The sequence below is a fragment of the Oncorhynchus kisutch genome, linkage group LG13, assembly GCF_002021735.2.
Source record: "Oncorhynchus kisutch isolate 150728-3 linkage group LG13, Okis_V2, whole genome shotgun sequence".
In the NCBI taxonomy this organism is placed as follows: Eukaryota; Metazoa; Chordata; class Actinopteri; order Salmoniformes; family Salmonidae; genus Oncorhynchus; species Oncorhynchus kisutch.
Window position 1 is genome coordinate 14858520 of NC_034186.2, and position 18218 is coordinate 14876737.

An 18218-nucleotide genomic window follows, 5' to 3' on the forward strand; every position below is an offset into this window, starting at 1 on the left:
TCCTCTCCTCTGTCTTTCATCTCTTCTGTCACTCCTCATTTAGAAGGACTTAACCTATATAGTCTTACCAGATGTGGTTGGCCATATCAGAATGTTACGATGTGACGTAGGCCTATCAAAATGTATTTCATATCCATACTTATGTTCTCTGTTTCCTCAGGAGGTCCCCTGCGGCCACTCAGCCTCCCATCACAAGAGTCTGTCTGCCAGGTAAGACCACAATGCATCACTCTCTCCTGCAATGCACCTGGTGTCCCAAAGACAGGGATGTTAGTTTGTCTTTCCATATGTTTTCCGAAGCTTAAATCTCGACAATGTATCAATGTCAAGACCATTCTCTCGGTCTCTCTTCTCTTTCAATCTCTCCCTTCTGTGTCTCTCCTCCAATGTCTGAACCTCTCTCTTCTCTCTCAGTCTCACCCTTTTGTCTCTCTCCTCCTCTGTCTGTCCCTCTCTCTTCTCTCTACTCCTCCATCTGTCCCTCTCTTTCTCTCAATCTCTCCCTTCTGTCTCTCTCCTCCTCCATCTGTCCCGCTCTCTTCCATCTCCTCCTCCGTCTGTCCCTCTCTCTCTTCTCTTGCTATCTTGTCTACACTTGATCCCTGAGACCCCACCTACACCCTCCCTTACCCCACACCTCTCACCCTCCCACACCCCTCCCTTTTCTCCTCCCTCATCCCCTCCCTCAACTCCTACCTCACCTCATCCCTCTCCCCCCTCTCATTTGCTCATACAGTATGTGTTGGCTGTCTTCCCTGGCTCTGTCATCAGTGTTAGTAACAACACCCCCCCCCCCCCAGCCTGTTTTTAGTCTGACTACTCTGATGGGGGAGTACCAGGAAACCTCTCACTTCTCACTGAAAACACAACATCATGTGAATCCTGCTCATTGTACTGTAATGGAGTAGAGACAATGATATGTGTGTGTGTGTGTGACTATTGGACCACTGGCTGGACAAAGCAACAGTAGCTTTGTGTGTGTTTGCTCTTTCAGCGGACTGGAGAAGAAATGGGATGCAGACAGACAAGGGGCTATTGTCTCTGTGCCCACATCTTATTATCACCTTGATAGAAACACACATGTGTGCATGACTGGGAACTCCTGACTGTGTCCTTGAGCTTGTATGATAGTGTCAGGAGGGCAGGCTGCCATAACGAGAAGACTGTTTGTCACACACACACATACACACATACACACACACACTCACAAACACACTCACACACCCTTGGCAAGACAAGACAGAGGATCTCTGAAAAAGGTTGATTAAACATAGCAGGAGAAGTGTGGCTTTTCATTAGTGGTTAGCATCATAATCCAAGATGGCGTAGCAGTCGGATGTGTGTTTGTCTTGTCCTGTGTAAATAGTAGTTTTCCTCGTTTTTTCGTATACATTTCGTATATATTTGAATCTCACTTTCCATCTACGAACTGAATATACTTTCCTGCAACCCTTCTTACCAAATGTGGTACGGATCTGCTATTTTCTATACTTTGAAACCGGAACCCCCATCAGAAGCTAGCCAGCTAACTAGCTACTAGCTAGTAGTCAGTTATCCACTGCTAGCGGTCTTCACTTTTAGCTTGGACACCAGCCAGTTTCAGCTCGGCCAATACCTGCCAGTCTGCACAGCGTGATATCAACCCAGAGCATATCGGACTGCTTTTTCTCTACCACATCACCGGATTCCTGCCTTAAGCTCTGGAGCATTACACCGGATCATCGCAGCTAGCTAGCTGCAACCGAGTGGCTGCTGCTGGCTAATGCCTCTGTCCCGAAGCAAGCACCAGTTAGCCTTGAGCTAGCCTTGAACTAGGCCCATCTCCCGACTGGCCGAAGAGGTCTACCAGCTAATTCTTGGGCTACAATACCTCTTTTGCCAATTGGCCTGGACCCTTTATTGCCGACACAAAGCACAGCCATCCATCACGACTGGTCTGCAGACGTAATCGTCCAAGGTGGTTTCAACAGGCTTTTCCATTCCAATTTCACCGAAGACCCATCTGCTATCCCCGGTCCGCTAGCTTTCTGAATCTCCATGTCCTCAGCTCGCCCAGCATAGTAGCGACTACCGAACGGCTCCCTGACTCATCTATAGCTGCTCATTGGACCCTATGATCACTCGGTTACACATGCCTCTCCCTAATGTCAATATGCCTTGTCTACTGCTGTTTCGTTAAGTTGTTATTGTTTTATTTCACTGTAGAGCCCCCAGCCCCGCCCAACATGCCTTAGATAGCTCTTTTGTCCCACCCCCCACACATGCGGAGGCCTCACCTGGTTTAACTGGTGCCTCCAGAGACACAACCTCTCTCATCGTCACTCAATGCCTAGGTTTACCTCCACTGTACTCACATTCTACCATACCCTTGTATGTACATTATGCCCTGAATCTATTCTACCACGCCCAGAAATCTGCTCCTTTTATTCTCTGTTCCCAACTCGCGAGACAACCAGTTCTCATAGCCTTTAGCCGTAACCTTATCCTCCTCCTCCTCTGTTCCTCTGGTGATGTAGAGGTTAACCCAGGCCCTGTATCCCCCAGCAACACACCTATTCCCCAGGCGCTCTCATTGGTTGACTTCTGTAACAGTTTAAGCCTTGGTTTCATGCATGTTAACATCAGAAGCCTCCTCCCTAAGTTTGTTTTATTCAATGCTTTAGCTCCGCCAACCCTGATGTCCTAGCCGTGTCTGAATCCTGGCTTAGGAAGGCCAACAACATTTTTGAAATTTCATCCCCAACTACAACATTGTCCGACAAGATAGAACTGCCAAAGGGGGCAGAGTTGCAATCTACTGCAGAGACAGCCTGCAGAGTTCTGTCATACTATCCAGGTCTGTGCCCAAGCAATTCAAGCTTCTACTTTTAAAAGTCCACCTTTCCAGAAATAAGTCTCTCACCGTTGCTGCTTGTTCAGCTGTGCACTGGACACTATATGTGAATTGATTGCCCCCCATCTATCTTCAGAGTTCATAGTGTTTGGTGGCCTAAACTGGGATATGCTTAACACCCCGGCCGTCCTACAATCTAAATTAGATGCCCTCAATCTCATACAAATTATCAAGGAATCTACCAGGTACATCCCTAAATCCGTAACCATGGGCACACTCATAGATATCATCCTGACCAACTTGCCCTCTAAATACACCTCTGCTGTCTTCAACCAGGATCTCAGCGATCACTGCCTCATTGCCTGCATCCGTAATTATGTCCGTGGTCAAACGACCCAAATCCAGATATCTGATGTTCTGAAAGAGCTGCAAAATCTGGACCCCTACAAATCAGCTGGGCTAGACAATCTGGACCCTCTCTTTCTAAAATTATCCGGCACAATTGTTGCAACGCCTATTACTAGCCTGTTCAACCTTTCTTTCGTATCGTCTGAGATCCTCAAAGATTGGAAAGCTGCCGTGGTCATCCCCCTCTTCAAAGGGGGAGACACTCAAGACCCAAACTGTTACAGACCTATATCCATCCTACCCTGCCTTTCTAAAGTCTTCAAAAGACTGCATCCAATGACTGGAACGAATTGCAAACATCACTGAAGCTAGAGTCTTATATCTCCCTCACTAACTTTAACCATCAGCTGTCAGAGCAGCTTACTGATCATTGCACCTGTACATGGCCCATCTGTAAATAGCCAACCCAAATACCTCATCCCCATATTGTTATTTATTATTTGTTCCTTTGCACCCCAGTATCGCTACTTGCACACTCATCTTCTGCACATCTATCACTCCAGTGTTTAATTGTTAAATTGTCAATATTTCGCCACAATGGCCTATTTATTGCCTTACCTCCCTAATCTTAACTCATTTGCACACACTGTAAATATACTTTTCTATTGTGTTATTGACTGCACATTTGTTTATCCCATGTGTAACCCTGTGTTGTTTGTGTCACACTTCTTTGCTTTATCTTGGCCAGGTCGCAATTGTAAATGAGAACTTGTTCTCAACTGGCCTACCTGGTTAAATAAAGGTGAAATAAAAATAATGAAGGCGAATGGGATTCTGTTGAGTCTGTTGCTACAGACACGGCCATAACACAGTAACAGGGACTCATTGTCATTCCTCTCACATTGTTAAGATATAGGTTTTTCCAAACAGTTTCAGTCATTGGACTTATAATACAAGGACTACAAGGACAGAGGAGTACACACAAACACACACACACACACACACTGTATTACAAGGGCAGATTGAAATAGAGAAGAGGAAGTGCGTGATGTGTTTGTGTGTCATTCATTTGTGTGTGTGTGTGTGTGTGTGTGTGTGTGTGTGTGCCAATGCATGCGTTTATGTGCATCCGTATGAGTAGGCCTACAAGTGTATTTCTGTATGTGCACAGTGTGCACATGTTTTTGAGTATGGTCCTGTGCAAGTGTGTATCGGTGTGTGTGTGTGTGTGTGTGTGTCTGTGGGCAGGGAGCTGTTCCTGTGTGACAGTGCTCCGGGGCCCTGATTGACGTCAGCCCGCCTGCATGTGGCTTTTGTTGACTTCCTGTCAGCGCAGATGGACAGACCGCCACTTCCCCTTTCTGAAGAGGGAGTGCTCGTCAGGTGCATGAGTGTGTGTGTGTGTGTGAGAAGAATGAGTGTGTTTCCCATAAGCAGACTAGGCTATGACGATCACTATGACCTATTGAGTTAGGTACTGTGAGGTTTCATGTGCTTTTCTATCAGTACTTTTAGTTCATAGTCTCCTCAGAGGAGGACATCACTAGCATGCTGGCAGCATCACAGGGTTCACTGAGTGCAGTGTTGAAAGGTTACGTAAAAGGGTTAGGGCTGGTAATTGCCAGCGACCTGACGATCCAATATTGTCATGCTTAGGTGCCGATATGATATGTATTGTGATTCTCACGATTGCGATTCGATACTGTGATTTTATTATTTATCTTCTGCAGAGGAACAAGAGAGTCATGAGAAAACACGTTTTGATCAGTCAGGGAAATAAAAGTGCTGAAAACAAATTGGCTCCCTGTTTAAAAAGAAGATGGAGAACAAGCTATAGTTTTGGTGCAGGTACAGACAACTAGCACAAGAATAATATTGCGATATTGTCCAAACAATATGATATATCATAAAAAAAGAATATCCTGACATTTTTTTCCCCATCACTAAAATTGTGAATGAAGTAGATTTTAATGGGAGGTGTTTTACCTTCATGGTTTCTCCTTGTGAATGATCAGGTAGAGCCACTCAACCAATCCTCCAATAATACACTTGTCCTCAATTGCTCAGGTTAGGTTAGGTTATATCTAAACACAAGGTTAGTTGATGAGACTTCCACATACTGTAGCTGAAGGCGTTGACAGTGTTGTTGGTTACCTACTGCATAGCTACTCTGAATGATACCAGAGCCATTACACCACCCTCACTTCCATCTTACCATATTCCCATGCTCTGAGAGGTCACCTCCCCTCTTCCACCTGTATCCCCCCACCCCTCCTCCACACACAAACCCTGCCCCCCCCTCTATGACAGTGTGTGATGTAAGGCTTGCCAGACCCTGTCTTTGTCTGTCACACTGGAGACAATGACACAGAGGGAAAGAGTGATTTCCTGTCCCATCCTTCCTCCGTCTGCTCCCCCTCTCTTTTCGTCCGGCAGAGGGGAGGAAACGGAGGGCAGGAAGAGAGAAGCAGATTGATCCTGTTATTGGCCTGTTGTCCCTGTTGTAACGGAACATAACGGACGGAACCTAGGAGGTGTTTTTGTGTCTGGCAGGCAGGGTGTGTGTGTGTGTGTGTGTGTGTGTGTGACTATTGGACCACTGGCTGGACAAAGCAACAGTAGCTTTGTCCAGTGTTTGCTCCTTCAGCGGACTGGAGAATAAATGGGATGCAGACAGACAAGGGGCCAATGTCTCTGTGCCCACATCTTATTAACACCTTGATAGAAACACACATGCACATATTTAACACTGATAAACACTCACACACTCGTCTGTGGCCTGCACACTCACAGCTCACACAATGTCATGGCACGAGCTGCACTTAATGTTAGAGTCAGGCCTCAGCATAAAGCCTCAACATAGCCTATTCTGTTGTTGTGTATATTGTATAGTACGAAATGGAAATAACCAACACAGACTCCATAAGGTTATCAGGACATGATGTTTTTATCACAGTGACAGTGACAGGGCCGATATTGTGATGACTTCTCACCCTCACACTGAGTGGCACGTGCCATTTAGCACTCACCGCAGCAGCAAGGCAGGCAGGTAATTGGAAAACCTCAGTGCGGTTTTTCACAGTGGCCATGATGATGGACAGATACAGGGGAGAGATGAAGAAAGAGAGATAGAGGAGAAACAGGAAGAGATAAGAGGAGAGAGAGAACATAGTTAGAGGAGAGAAGAGAGCAAGAGAAGAGAGATAGAGGAGAAATAGGAAGAGATAAGAGGAGAGAGAACAGAGTTAGAGGAGAGAGAGAGAAGAGAGAGAGAGGAGAGCAAGAGAAGAGAGATAGAGGAGAGAGAGGGAGAGGAGAGAAAGAAGAGAGTTAGAGGAGAGAAGAGAGATAGAGGAGAGAAAGAAGAGTGTTAGAGGAGAGAAGAGAGTTAGAGGAGAGAAGAGAGATAGAGGAGAGAGAGGGAGAGGAGAGAAAGAAGAGAGTTAGAGGAGAGAAGAGAGATAGAGGAGAGAGAGGGAGAGGAGAGAAAGAAGAGAGTTAGAGGAGAGAAGAGAGAAAGAAGAGAGTTAGAGGAGAGAAGAGAGTTAGAGGAGAGAGAGGGAGAGGAGAGAAATAAGAGAGTTAGAGGAGAGAGAGGGAGAGGAGAGAAAGAAGAGAGTTAGAGGAGAGAAGAGAGTTAGAGGAGAGAAGAGAGATAGAGGAGAGAGAGGGAGAGGAGAGAAAGAAGAGAGTTAGAGGAGAGAAGAGAGAAAGAAGAGAGTTAGAGGAGAGAAGAGAGTTAGAGGAGAGAGAGGGAGAGGAGAGAAATAAGAGAGTTAGAGGAGAGAGAGGGAGAGGAGAGAAAGAAGAGAGTTAGAGGAGAGAAGAGAGTTAGAGGAGAGAAGAGAGATAGAGGAGAGAAAGAAGAGAGAGAGGAGAGAAGGAAGAGAGTTAGAGGAGAGAAGAGAGTTAGAGGAGAGAAGAGAGATAGAGGAAAGAAAGAAGAGAGTTAGAGGAGAGAAGAGAGTTAGAGGAGAGAAGAGAGTTAGAGGAGAGAAGAGAGATAGAGGAGAGAAAGAAGAGAGAGAGAGGAGAGAGAGGAGAAACAGGAAGACATAAGAGGTGAGAGAGAACATAGTTAGAGAGAGAGAAGAGAGAGGAGAGCAAGAGAAGAGACAGAGGAGAGAAATAGAGGAGAGAAAAAAGAGTTAGAGGAGAGAGAGAGAGAGAGAGAGGAGAGAGAGAGAGAGGAGAAACAGGAAGAGATAAGAGGAGAGAGAGAACAGTTAGAGGAGAGAGAGAGGGGAGAGAGAGGAGAAATAGAGGAGAGAGAGAGGAGAAACAGGAAGAGATAAGAGGAGAGAGAGAGAGGAGAAACAGGAAGAGATAAGAGGAGAGAGAGAGAGGAGAAACAGGAAGAGATAAGAGGAGAGAGAGAGAGGAGAAACATGAAGAGATAAGAGGAGAGAGAGAACAGTTAGAGGAGAGAGAGAGGGGAGAGAGAGGAGAAATAGAGGAGAGAGAGAGGAGAAACAGGAAGAGATAAGAGGAGAGAGAGAGAGAGGAGAAACAGGAAGAGATAAGAGGAGAGAGAGAACAGTTAGAGGAGAGAGAGAGGGGAGAGAGAGGAGAAATAGAGGAGAGAGAGAGGAGAAACAGGAAGAGATAAGAGGAGAGAGATAGAGAGGAGAAACAGGAAGCGATAAGAGGAGAGAGAGAGAGGAGAAACAGGAAGAGATAAGAGGAGAGAGAGAACAGTTAGAGGAGAGAGAGATGGGAGAGAGAGGAGAAATAGAGGAGAGAGAGAGGAGAAACAGGAAGAGATAAGAGGAGAGAGAGAGAGGAGAAACAGGAAGAGATAAGAGGAGAGAGAGAACAGTTAGAGGAGAGAGAGAGGGGAGAGAGAGGAGAAATAGAGGAGAGAGAGAGGAGAAACAGGAAGAGATAAGAGGAGAGAGAGAGAGGAGAAACAGGAAGAGATAAGAGGAGAGAGAGAACAGTTAGAGGAGAGAGAGAGGGGAGAGAGAGGAGAAATAAAGGAGAGAGAGAGGAGAGAAAGAAGAGAAATAGAGGAGAGAGAGGAGAAACAGGAAGAGATAAGAGGAGAGAGAGAACAGTTAGAGGAGAGCAAGAGAAGAGAGATAGAGGAGAGAGAGCGGAGAGAGAGGAGAAACAGGAAGTGATAAGAGGAGAGAGAGAACAGTTAGAGGAGAGAGGAGAGCAAGAGAAGAGAGATAGAGGAGAGAGAGCGGAGAGAGGGGAGAAACAGGAAGTGATAAGAGAAGAAAGAGAACAGAGTTAGAGGAGAGAGAGAGAGAAGAGAGAGATAGAGAGAGAGGAGAGCAAGAGAAGAGAGATAGAGGAGAGAAAGAAGAGAGTTAGAGAAGAGAGTTAGAGGAGAGAGTTAGAGGAGAGAGAGAGAGAAAGAGAAGAGAGATATAGGAGAGAGAAGAGAGAGAGAGGATAGATAGAGAGAGAAGAGAGAGAAGAAAGATAGAGGAGATAGAAGAAAGTTAGAGAAGAGAGAGAGATGAGAGAGAGAATTAGAGGAGAGAGAGAAGAGAGAAGCGAGATAGAGGAGAGAGAAGAAAGAGAGAAGAGAGATAAATGACAGAGAGAAGAGAGATAAATGACAGAGAGAAGAGAGATAGAGGAGAGAGATAAGAGAGATGGAGAGAGATAGAAGGGAGTTAGAGGAGAGAGATAAGAGAGATAGAGGAGAGAGTTAGAGGAGAGCGAGAGAAGAAAGAGGAGAGAGTTGGTAGAGAGAGAGAGAAGAGAGAGAGAGGAGAGAGATCATCACTGATGACAATCAGAACAGGTTGGGGAGGTCTGCCCGCTTCACGGATTCTTGTGTATTTCACAACCTGATCTCATAGTTTCACTTTAGAATTTGACCCATTAATTCTGCGTGGTTACAGGGTTAATTCTGCGTGGTTACAGGGTTAATTCTGCGTGGTTACAGGGTTAATTCCGCATGGTTACAGGGTTAATTCCGCATGGTTACAGGGTTAAAACCGAAATTACTCAAAGGGTTAAGTTTACGTATTCATTCCGAGTTGTTAAGGTTAGGGGCTATGGTTTGGGGAAGGTACAAAAATAATAACATTAAGTATCATCAAGTACTCTCCCTGCTTGCTAGAGAACTGTGAACTGCCTTGGCTGAGTGGTCTAAGCAGCACACTCTGGCTCTGAGCCTCGTGAGTTTGTTTATTTGGGATTTTTCTTTTGACCAGCCTGGTATTTAACACCACAGGAATGTTGCTGTTGTGTTGTTGTGATGGTCAGACATGACGAAGGCATCAGTGCTCTGTCATAGTTCTAGAGTCGTAGAGGAAATGTTTTCTCTCTGCGTTGACTGTACTATGTTGACGGGAAAACACATAGGTATGAGCAGGCTTCCTGATAGGTCGACCCAGCGATGAAATTGCCTCCGACAGGAACTACGGGGTGGGAAAAAGCCTGTGTGACTGTGTGCGTGCGCGTGTATGTGTGTGTGCGCGTGTGTGTGAACAGGCCTGTGAACCTACAGGCTTCATTCAAACACTGTGTGTTTGGCTATTCAGCTCTATAGAAAGGTGTTAACAGTCTGGCTTTTCGGTGAAAGTCCCATCGTAAAGTCCATTGTTAGACTATTTATCTATGAGGAATGACTCTAGCATGACATTTTCCCAATGAGAGGCCCTACGTGCTATATCAAACCTAAGCTCAGGAGTAGTGTTTGCTTTGGCATACGGTAAAAGCCTAGTCTACGTATGGCTAAAGGGATGTAGGATCATCAATTGATCACCCTGTTGTATTTGAGGTTTTTATAGGCTTCTGAAGTTTGTCATTTCCACTTTGAAATTTCACCAAAAATGTATCAGCCACTACAAAAATGTCCATTCATTCAAATTTCCTGTTGCTGCAGGATTATTTTCCTGCTGTAGCAAACTGGCTCAAATGAAGATTCTACATACAGTATGTAGGAGTGTTATGCAATAGGGCATAGAGTTAGACACATGGACAGGCATGCACGCACGCATACATCGTAGATTCCAAGTCTGTTCCTAGGATAAGACATTCATTTGTCCATTAGAGAGAGCCAGAGACTCTCTTGAACATGCTTGATGACTTTGCCAGGCGTGCCAAGTTCTGCCAACCCTTAAAGAACAAAGTGGTCTTTCTCAGATCCAGATTCCCCAACACTTTCCTCACAGGCACACAAACAGGAACACTTAGGAACACGCACATTCTTCTAATAGCTGTCATTGAATGAAGTGAAGTCTGGAGCTAAGGTAAGCTCTGTAGTAAAACAGGAGGGAGGTAAAGATAAAGACAGCCCCTGATACATTTGGTAGTCCCCTATCGAGGCTCCTCTTTCTCTAAGACCATCCCCAGATGACCCTTAGAGCATCAGTCACATATCTGGTGTTAGCCCCTTTCAGCCTTAAAGCACCAGGAAATCACTGAATCGTCTTGGAATAACGGCTTAATGTGGTTTACTTTAAATCCTATGTGTTGAGTCTTGACTTAACCAGTTAAACACGGCATGCAGTAGATTTAAGGCATAAGAATGTGTTGTCCTATCGTCGTGGTTTTGTAATATTCCGAACCGTCTGTTTGTGTTCAAGGCCCTTATCTTACTCAAGTTTGGACTCTTTTTAAATAACACTTCATATGGCTGTTTTCTGTTCTGAGGTGGTGCTGTGTGTGTATGTGTGTGTATGTATGTGTGTGTGTATGTATGTGTGCGCGCGTGTGTGTGCGTGTGTGATTGTTCTCAAAGCCCTGTTCTGGAGCTGTGCCAGTGTTCCTATAATACATGCCCAGGATGTAATGACCTGATCCCCGACCAGACAGGGAATAAAGAGTTACTCATCATCAGGCAGTTTATGACTGTTTCTTAATACTCCCATCCTGGACTGACCCTGCTGCTAATACAGTGTTGGTATGCAGGAATGCAACAGAGGTCACTGAGGGAAGAGAGAGATAGGAAGGACTGATGAGAGGGCTTACGCTGCTTTTAGTCAAGCGAAACGCGTCAGCGATGGTCCAGGGCTGCATACAGAGCCCTCCGCACACTGTAGGCTGCAACCTGCAACCTGCAACCTGTTTCCCTGTTTTTGGGCTGGAAACAGCTGTGAAGCGAGTTATAGCCTTTTCACTGTAGACTGCAACCTGTTTCCCTGTTTTTAGGCTGGAAACAGCTGTAAAGCGAGTTATAGCCTTTTCACTGTAGGCTGCAACCTGCAACCTGTTTCCCTGTTTTTAGGCTGGAAACAGCTGTGAAGCGAGTTATAGCCTTTTCACTGTAGGCTGCAACCTGTTTCCCTGTCTTTGGGCTGGAAACAGCTGTGAAGCGAGTTATAGCCTTTTCACTGTAGGCTGCAACCTGCAACCTGTTTCCCTGTTTTTAGGCTGGAAACAGCTGTGAAGCGAGTTATAGCCTTTTCACTGTAGGCTGCAACCTGTTTCCCTGTCTTTGGGCTGGAAACAGCTGTGAAGCGAGTTATAGCCTTTTCACTGTAGGCTGCAACCTGTTTCCCTGTTTTTGGGCTGGAAACAGCTGTGAAGCGAGTTATAGCCTTTTCACTGTAGGCTGCAACCTGTTTCCCTGTTTTTAGGCTGGAAACAGCTGTAAAGCGAGTTATAGCCTTTTCACTGTAGGCTGCAACCTGCAACCTGTTTCCCTGTCTTTGGGCTGGAAACAGCTGTAAAGCGAGTTATAGCCTTTTCACTGTAGGCTGCAACCTGCAACCTGTTTCCCTGTCTTTGGGCTGGAAACAGCTGTGAAGCGAGTTATAGCCTTTTCACTGTAGGCTGCAACCTGTTTCCCTGTTTTTAGGCTGGAAACAGCTGTAAAGCGAGTTATAGCCTTTTCACTGTAGGCTGCAACCTGTTTCCCTGTTTTTAGGCTGGAAACAGCTGTAAAGCGAGTTATAGCCTTTTCACTGTAGGCTGCAACCTGCAACCTGTTTCCCTGTTTTTATGCTGGAAACAGCTGTAAAGCGAGTTATAGCCTTTTCACTGTAGGCTGCAACCTGTTTCCCTGTCTTTGGGCTGGAAAGTGTGTGTGTTTTTCGAGTCTGTTCTTGAAGAATGTGAAACAATGTTGTCTGTTTTTCATGAAATCATAAATGGCTGTTTTTTTCTTTTTGTTTCTTAGTTTCTTCTAGGCTATTGAATATGCACATATTTTTTATTTATTCATACATGAGTTAGTAGGCCAGTACAATTTCAAGTAATCCACCCAACCCTGTTTTATTCTGTCTACAAGGAAGGCAGTGAATGGAGTGCATGCTTCCTGTGACTTCCTGAGCATGCAGCTCAGATATTTTTTTTATAGACAAATACAGTGCATTCAGAAAGTACATTCCACATTTCCCCATAATAACAAAGCAAAAACAGGTCAAATGTGTTTAAAAAAACAAAACAAAAATCTTATTTACATAAGTATTCAGACCCTTTGCTATGAGACTTGAAATTGAGCTCAGGTGCATCCTGTTTCCATTGATCATCCTTGAGAGTTTCTACAACTTGATTGGAGTCCACCTGTGGTCAATTCAATTGATTGTACATGATTTAGAAAGGCACACACCTGTATATATCAGGTCCCATAGTTGACAGTGCATGTCAGAGCAAAAACCAAGCCATGAGGTCAAAGGAATTGTCCGTAGAGTTCCGAGACAGGATTGTCTCGAGGCACAGATCTGGGGAAGGGTACCAAAAACGTTCTACAGCATTGAAGGTCCCCAATAACACAATGGACTACATCATTCTGAAATAGAAGAAGTTTGGAACCACCAAGACTCTTCCTAGAGTTGGCCACCTGGCCAAACTGAGCAATCGGCGGAGAAGGGCCTTGGTCAGGGAGGTGACCAAGAAACTGATGGTCACTCTGACAGAGCTCCAGAGTTCTTCTGTGGAGGTGGGAGAACCTTTCAGAAGGACAACCATCTCTGCAGCACTCCATCAATCAGGTCTTTATGGTAGAGTGGCCAGGCGGAAGCCACTCCTCAGTAAAAGGCACATGACAGCTCGCTTGGAGTTTGCCAAAAGGCACCTAAAGACTCTCAGACCATGAGAAACAAGATTCTGTGGTCTGATGAAACCAAGATTGAAATCTTTGGCCAGAATGCCAAGCATCACGTCTGGAGGAAACCTGGCACCATCCCTATGCTGAAGCATGGTGGTGGCAGAATCATGCTGTGGGGATGTTTTTCAGCTGCAGTGGACTGGGAGACTAGTCAGGATCGAGGGAAAGAAGAACGGAGCGAAGAAGAGAGAGATCCTTGATGAAAACCTACTCCAGAGCACTCAGGACCCAGACTGGGGTGAAGGTTCACCTTCTAACAGGACAATGACCATAAGCACACAGCCAAGACAACCCAAAAGTGGCTTCGGGGCAAGTGTGTCCTTGAGTGGTCCAGCCAGAGCCCGGACTTGAACCCGATCGAACATCTCTGGAGAGACGTGAAAATAGCTGGGCAGCAACGCTCCCCATCCAACCTAACAGCGCTTGAGAGGATCTGCAGAGAAGAATGGGAGAAACTCCCCAAATACAGGTGTGCCAAGATTGTAGTGTCATACTCAAGAAGATCCGAGTCTGTAATTGCTGCCAAAGGTGCTTCATGAAAGTACTGAGTAAAGGTTCTGAATACTTATGTAAATGTGATATTTCAGGTTTTTATTTTTAGTTAACATTTCTTAAAACCTGTTTTTGCTTTGTCATTATAGGCTATTGTGTGTAGATTGATGAGGGGAAAACACAATTTTATAACACAAACATTTTATAATAAGGCTGTTACGTAACAAAGTGTGGGGAGAAGCCACAGGTACGGGTGATAATACACCCCGCCCTGGGTGCACCTGTCTGGGGTTTCTCACTAACACAGAGGTGGTCATCTGCCATTGACTGAGACATGGTTCCCCTCATGACCACAGCTATACATATTCAGGAATACACACACACTCATACACATAGAAACAGTGGTGGAAAAAGTACCCTATTGTAATACTTGAGTAAAAGTATAGATACCTTAATAGAAAGTTACTAAAGTAAAAGTGAAAGTTCCCCACTAAAATACTACTTGAGTAAAAGTCTAAAAGTATTTGGTTCTAAATATACTTAAGTATCAAAAGTTATTGTAATTGATAAAATATCATTTCAAATTCCTTATATTAGTCTAAGCAGACGGCACCATTGTCTTGTTTTTAAAATTGACTGAGAGCCAATGGGCACAAGACAACACTCAGACATCATTTACAAAGGATGCAATAGTGTTTAGTGAGTCCGACAGACCAGAGGCAGTAGGAATGATCATGTGGTCTGCTGCTAAGTTGGTAAATTTAACAATTTTCCTGTCCTGCTAAGCATTCAAAATGTAACTAGTACTTTTGGTTGTCAGGGGAAAAGTATTGAGTAAAAAGTACAATATTTTCTTTAGGAATGTAGTGAAGTAAAAGTAAAAGTTGTCAAAAATATAAATAGTAAAGTACAGATTCCCCCAAAAACTACTTAAGTAGTACTGTAAAGTATTTCTACTTAAGTACTTTACGCCACTGCATACAAGCACACACAAGCACAGCTGACTGATCTTGAGCATTCTTCCTTTGCCCTCACACTCATAATTAAGAAGTGATGACACTATCAGACATCTGCCCTTGTCATGGTATCCTTGTTGGCATCAGCAGTGGGTCCTATGGCACGTCTAGCCTGTCTGAATGCCACAGCTCTCTCTAACACAGCACGTCTGCTAAATACCATACCAGCACGCCATGCACCGCTGCCTGTTGCCAGTGCGATTACTATTCCTGCTGTCCACTGGTGATCAGACCCAGTGTGTTTTCCAGTAAGGACAAATATACTTAAGTATGCCGTATTGTGAAAAATGCTTGGTACTCCTGCCCCAGGTGACTGCGTGTTGGGAAACAGCAGGTCCGTATCTTCGGCCCACTTTCCTCCAGCCCTGTATTTCTGTCCTCTGTGTTTAATATTACCTACTGTCAGTCAGTCTTTACTGCTTCCCACTCACAGGCCACTGAAGGAGCAGGTAACTAGGCAGAGTTCTCTGGTAGCCAGGCAGAGTTCTCTGGTAGCCAGGCAGAGTTCTCTGGTAGCCAGGCAGAGTTCTCTGGAAGCCATGCATAGTTCTCTGGTAGCCAGGCATAGTTCTCTGGTAGCCAGGCAGAGTTTTCTGGTAACCAGGCATAGTTCTCTGGTAGCCAGGCATAGTTTTCTGGTAACCAGGCATAGTTCTCTGGTAGCTAGGCATAGTTCTCTGGTAGCCAGGCAGAGTTCTCTGGTAACCAGGCATAGTGGAGCAAAAAAAGTGAAACCCTAGAGAGACTCAGTGTTTATGATGGCTGACTGATTTAGGCTTCTAGTCTAGCTGACGGGAAGAGGGGAGCTAGGTCAGGCTGCTCGCTGTTCTCTGGTATCCAGGCATGGTGGAGCCAGGTCAGACTGCTCCCTGTTCTCTGGTAGCCAGGCATGGTGGAGCCAGGTCAGGCTGCTCCCTGTTCTCTGGTAGCCAGACATGGTGGAGACAGGTCAGGCTGCTCCCTGTTCTCTGGTAGCCAGACATGGTGGAGCCAGGTCAGGCTGCTCCCTGTTCTCTGGTAACCAGACATGGTGGAGCCAGGTCAGACTGCTCCCTGTTCTCTGGTAGCCAGACATGGTGGAGCCAGGTCAGACTGCTCCCTGTTCTCTGGTAGCCAGACATGATGGAGCCAGGTCAGACTGCTCCCTGTTCTCTGGTAGCCAGACATGGTGGAGCCAGGTCAGACTGCTCTCTGTTCTCTGGTAGCCAGGCATGGTGGAGCCAGGTCAGACTGCTCCCTGTTCTCTGGTAGCCAGACATGGTGGAGCCAGGTCAGACTGCTCCCTGTTCTCTGGTAGCCAGACATGGTGGAGCCAGGTCAGACTGCTCCCTGTTCTCTGGTAGCCAGACATGGTGGAGCAAAGTGAAACCCTAGTGACGGTTTACTCATCTAGCCTGTTAACTGGAACTGGCTTCTGGCCTCGCTCTGACAAGTGTCTTGTTCCATACAAACTGAACGGAATCAACATTGCAAGCATGTGTCCATAACTCTGACAAGGGTTTTTCTCCCAAAAAGTGTTTGTATGTGAATTTAAACGGAATGTGTTTGTTTGAGTGTGAGTGTCATTGTGATTAATACATTTTTTCATTGTCAGTACAGTCACATTTCCCCAGAACCAGAGTTCCTGAAGTTGGATAAACACAGCATGGAATTGCCTTGAGTGGTTCCAGAGAAGTGAAGAGTGAAAAAGCAGACATGTGATGTGATCACTGGGTGGTGTGTTCATGTGGCCCCCTGTGGCCCTGGGTCTGTTGCAGGGTCTCGTGGGCAGAGCCAAACAAGGCTTCACTAGAAAGGAGCCATGTCTGGCTGGAGGGAAGCACAGGGCTGGAGGCTGCTAGTAATGGTTTCTCTGATGGATTAGTTGGTATTATTCTGTAATATCCACTGCATGAACTTAGGATCAACTTCTCAACTTTTTGGTGTGTGTGTGCGTGCGTGCGTGTGTGTAAAAGTGTGTGTGTAAGTGTGTGTGTAAGTGTGTGTACAGTTGAAGTTGAAGTTTACATACACTTAGGTTGGAGTCATTAAAACTTGTTTTTCACCCACTCCACAAATTTCTTGTTAACAAACTATAGTTTTGGCAAGTCGGGTAGGACCACTACTTTGAGCATGACAAGTAATTTTTCCAATAATTGTTTACAGACAGATTATTTCACTTTTGTATCATAATTCCAGTGGGCCAGAAGTTTACATACACTAAGTTGACTGTGCCTTTAAACAGCTTAATTCCAGAAAATTATGTCATGGCTTTAGAAGCTTCTGATAGGCTAATTGACATAATTTGAGTCAATTGGAGGTGTACCTGTGCCTCTTTGCTTGACATCATGGGAAAATCAAAAGAAATCAACCAAGACCTCAGAAAAAAATGTAGGGAGCAATTTGCAAATGCCTGAAGGTACCACGTTCATCTGTACAAACAATAGTAGGCAAGTATAAACACCATGGGACCACGCAGCCGTCATACCCCTCAGGAAGGAGACTTGTTCTGTCACCTAGAGATGAACGTACTTTGGTGCGAAAAGTGAAAATCAATCCCAGAACAACAGCAAAGGACCTTGTGAAGATGCTGGAGGAAACAGGTACAAAAGTATCTATATCCACAGTAAAACAAGTTCTATATCGACATAACCTGAAAGGACACTCAGCAAAGAAGAAGTCACTGCTCCAAAACCGCCATAAAAAAGCCAGACTACGGTTTGCAACTGCACATGGGGACAAAGATCGTACTTTTTGGAGAAATGTCCTCTGGTCTGATGATACAAAAATAGAACTGTTTGGCCATAATGACCATCGTTATGTTTGGAGCAAAAAGGTGGAGGCTTGCAAGTCGAGAACACCATCCCAACCATGAAGCACGGGGGTGGCAGCATCATGTTGAAATGTTTGACCCAAGTTAAACAATTTAAAGGCAATGCTACCAAATACTAATTGAGTAAACGTCTGACACACTGGGAATGTGATGAAATAAATAAAAGCTGAAATAAATCATTCTCTCTAATATTATTCTGACATTTCACATTCTTAAAATAAAGTGGTGATCCTAACTGACCTAAAACAGGGCATTTTTACTAGGATTAAATGTCAGGAATTGTGAAAAACTGTATTAAATGTATTTGGCTAAGGTGTATGTAAACTTCCGTCTTCAATTGTATGTGTGTGTGTGTGTGTGTGTGTGTGTGTGTCCTGGGGGGGATGATTATGTTAAAAAACCCTCCAGGCCACTCTTGGACATCTAAAACTAGATAGAAAATGTTTAGAAATTATAAAAAACGTTTACGTTTTCAAATAATAATAAAAAAAATGGGCCGGCAAATTGCTTTTGACGAACAAATCAGTCAGGGGAAAAAAACTGTTCAGCCCTCTGCTGAATTTTTAAATCCCAAAATGATTGCCCACCACAGCTCTATCCTCTCTGCTAGGGGTGTCACTGGAATTTCATCATTCCTATTAATTATACATTCATTAAATCACTCAGTGTCACGGGCGTCCTCCTCTTCATCTGAAGAGG

The 18218-nt window shown here is 45.0% G+C and overlaps 1 protein-coding gene across 4 annotated transcripts in view; it reads left to right on the forward strand.

Moving 5' to 3' along the window:
- The window catches only part of LOC109902840 (cAMP-specific 3',5'-cyclic phosphodiesterase 4B), a 288067-nt gene that overhangs the window by 199760 nt on the left and 70089 nt on the right, over window positions 1–18218 (forward strand). For all 4 annotated transcript variants that reach the window (XR_004202335.1, XM_031785647.1, XM_031785646.1 and 1 more), the window contains one exon: window positions 161–210. Coding sequence is in view for 3 of the 4 variants with exons in the window: in XM_031785647.1 (XP_031641507.1) it covers window positions 161–210 (50 nt within the window). In the remaining variant the exon portion in view is untranslated. The remainder of the gene's footprint in view (window positions 1–160; window positions 211–18218) is intronic.